Source organism: Anarrhichthys ocellatus, unplaced genomic scaffold (genome assembly GCF_004355925.1).
Source record: "Anarrhichthys ocellatus isolate YVR2014 unplaced genomic scaffold, GSC_Weel_1.0 scaffold3329, whole genome shotgun sequence".
NCBI classification, from domain to species: Eukaryota; Metazoa; Chordata; class Actinopteri; order Perciformes; family Anarhichadidae; genus Anarrhichthys; species Anarrhichthys ocellatus.
In genome coordinates this window covers 2,916-5,866 of record NW_022283303.1, presented here as the reverse complement: position 1 = coordinate 5,866, position 2,951 = coordinate 2,916, and the positions used below count along the sequence as shown (strand labels likewise).

Below are 2,951 nucleotides of genomic sequence, written 5' to 3'. Positions count from 1 at the left end.
CAAGTTTCATCTATTAACAACTGATAAAAAAATGCATTTATCAATGTTTTTCCACTCTGCAGATTGAGGAAAGTTTCATAAAAAACACTGATTGGTGACAAATTGAAAGCCAAAGCTGCCACAATGTTAACCACGTCTTTTTGAAATTCCCTGTTCATGCAGTTGTTGCCAGGCCAAAAACCGCTGCCTGGAAGTGGAAGTGAAGTAGTAGTTACTACTACTTCCCTACTCCCTCTTAACAGAAACATTTACATCGTCTTTTGACCTCCAGCACAGAAATGTACTTTTTTGTAATATACATTATACCACTGGTCAAATAAATACTGCTTATCAGTGTCTGCTCTACTATTCTATGGAGGTCATTGTCTTGTTCATATTCAGTTTAGATTGTAGAGAAGTTTCAGATGTGCCAAAGTTTTTTTTCAGAGCAAGCACTTTCACTGCAGATGTTTGAACAAAATATTTTCACAATATTACTGTTACATCGGAAGCAACATTTATACATTTTTTGTGTATCTGGGAAGGTCTGCTTGAATTTTTTCTAACTGGCTAAATTTAAGTGTAGAAAATGATATAACATTATATTACACAAACATTTAATATCAATGAAAGAAGACCAATAAAGTAGATTCTTATTCTGATTCCATTAAAAATGTCAGTGAGTTCATGATGTAGTGAGAACATTTTTCACAAAGGCCCAAACAAATGAAGACAACCTCTGTCACAGGGTTAGGAAGAGTAGCAACAAGGGAAGACTTAGGAACAGGCAAAAGGCAGGAGATTAGGCAGTAAGGCCGGAGATTAGGCAGTAAGGCAGCCAGGTAACAAGCGGACAAGTAACAGGCAAAAGATGCTCGGCAAGAAATGACAATATTGCAATTTTGACGACGGGAACACAGGAACCGGACCGATATATCTATTAGTAAATGATGAAGGAAGTGAGAACAGGTGAATGATGAAGTCCGGCAAAAAAGCCTGAGGGCATCTGGTGGACAGTAAGGGAATAGCAATTAATGATTTTGAGGACGTGGGAATGTGGCTGAAGAGGTGGACAGAGAAGCATAATGCGACAACCTTAAACAAAAAAAAAACAGCACCACTGAAGGTCAACTGATCAAACACTTGGCTTTGCTTCATGTCTCCTCATAAAAAGTTTCTCTTGAACACATGCAAAGCAGGCGGATGGCCAGTTAGCTTTTGTGATTCACCTATGTTCTGTGCCTCACTGACAGGAAATCAATGATCAATCTGTATTCATTATCCAAAAAGCATAAAAGAACAACAAACAAAAGTCGCCGGCCTCTTTCTCACACTGTGAATATGTTTACAAACAGTCTTGCTATACACTTTAAATACAAATTGAGAATATGTCTCACAGGAAGTTGCAACCGCATTGCACTAAAGTCAGCGGCAGAAGGTTTAATTCTACTTGGAAAGTTAAAAGGTTAAAATAAATCTCCCGGGTGAGAGACAGGGTCTATGTGTGTCTGGCAAATTATTCTTGTTGTTTGAATGTGATCAGGATTTGGGATCTCTGGATTTGCTAAAGATGTCGTTACGTCATTCACTAAGATGAATATATACTGTGCTGTAAAGAATTCAGTTTGGAGTGGGATGCACCTTGATTGTCCGGATTGGGATTTGCCTCCAAGCAGCAGAGGCGACAGCTAGATCATAAAGACTATCTCTGATGTCTGAAGAATGATCGATGACTAATTACAATCTTACCAATTTCTTACAAGAGAGCATTTCTCCCAACATTTTAACACCAACATTATAATGATTAATACAAACATAACAGCAATCAAAGATTTCATAATACTTGGATTTCCAGGACTTGACCCAACATACTATGGACCTGTCTCAACTCTTCTTTTCTTTACCTACTTGGTTATTCTAGTTGGAAATGTTTTTATTCTGATTGTTGTTGGGGTTGAGAGGGAGCTTTATAAGCCAACATATCTGATCTTCTGTCATCTGGCAATGAATGATTTGTTATTCGGGACAGTGACCTTACCAAAAATGATATCCAGATATTGGTGGGATGACAAGGTAATATCTTTTAATGCCTGCTTCACTCAGATGTATTTTGTTCATTCCTTAGGAGCAATTCATTCTCTGCTTCTGCTGATTATGGCCCTTGATCGTTTTATTGCAGTGGGTTTTCCATTTAAATATCCCGTTCTAATGACAAACAACATTGTTTCTATGGCTTGTGGGTTTTCGTGGATTGGGACATTTCTTAGGATGATGGCAGTTGTGTTTCATGCTCTGACTTTGACTTATTGTAATTCTAACATCATTGTGCAATGCTATTGTGACCACATTTCAATTACAAACCTGGCAAGTGGTGGAGATGTAAAATATGTTAAGAATGTTGCTCTCAGTCTTGCAATGTTTAGTCTGTTGCTTCCACTTTCATTTATAATTTTTTCCTACATTTCCATCTTTGCAGTTGTTTTAAAAAGAACAAACCAAGAGGGGCGATACAAAACCTTATCAACGTGTACACCACAGTTATTGATTTCTTGCCTGTATTACCTGCCAAGATGTTTTGTGTATCTAGCTCATGCTACAGGATTCTCTTTTAGTTTGGACATCCACATTGTATTGGTATTGTTGTACAGTCTTCTTCCTTGTGCTGTTAATCCAATCATATATTGCTTCAAGACCAAACATATCAAAGAGATTCTGATGAAGAGATTGAAGAATTCCATAGTTGGAGTGAAATAATGTGTCCAAATGTGTGCATTCAATTCTTACCATAAAGATCTGAACAAAGTTCTGCACTAAAAAGTAATTGTGAGAAAGTGACATGATCCATGTGGCATTAAAATAAAACAATGTAATATACAAGAGACCATAGTGCCTTACTTCTCTTTCACATCTAAGTGTTTCGTTAACATTTTGTTATATTTCAATACTTTATTATTTCTAACACTAGATGTAAG

General features: G+C 36.9%; 1 protein-coding gene across 1 annotated transcript; it reads left to right on the top strand.

Annotated features, from left to right (window-relative positions):
- Positions 1 to 1,779: 1,779 nt before the first annotated feature.
- On the top strand, positions 1,780 to 2,733 carry LOC116378892 (olfactory receptor 52E8-like). Its single transcript, XM_031840798.1, has one exon. It carries the CDS (start codon positions 1,780 to 1,782, stop codon positions 2,731 to 2,733), a length of 954 nt encoding a protein of 317 aa, XP_031696658.1.
- Positions 2,734 to 2,951: the final 218 nt, after the last annotated feature.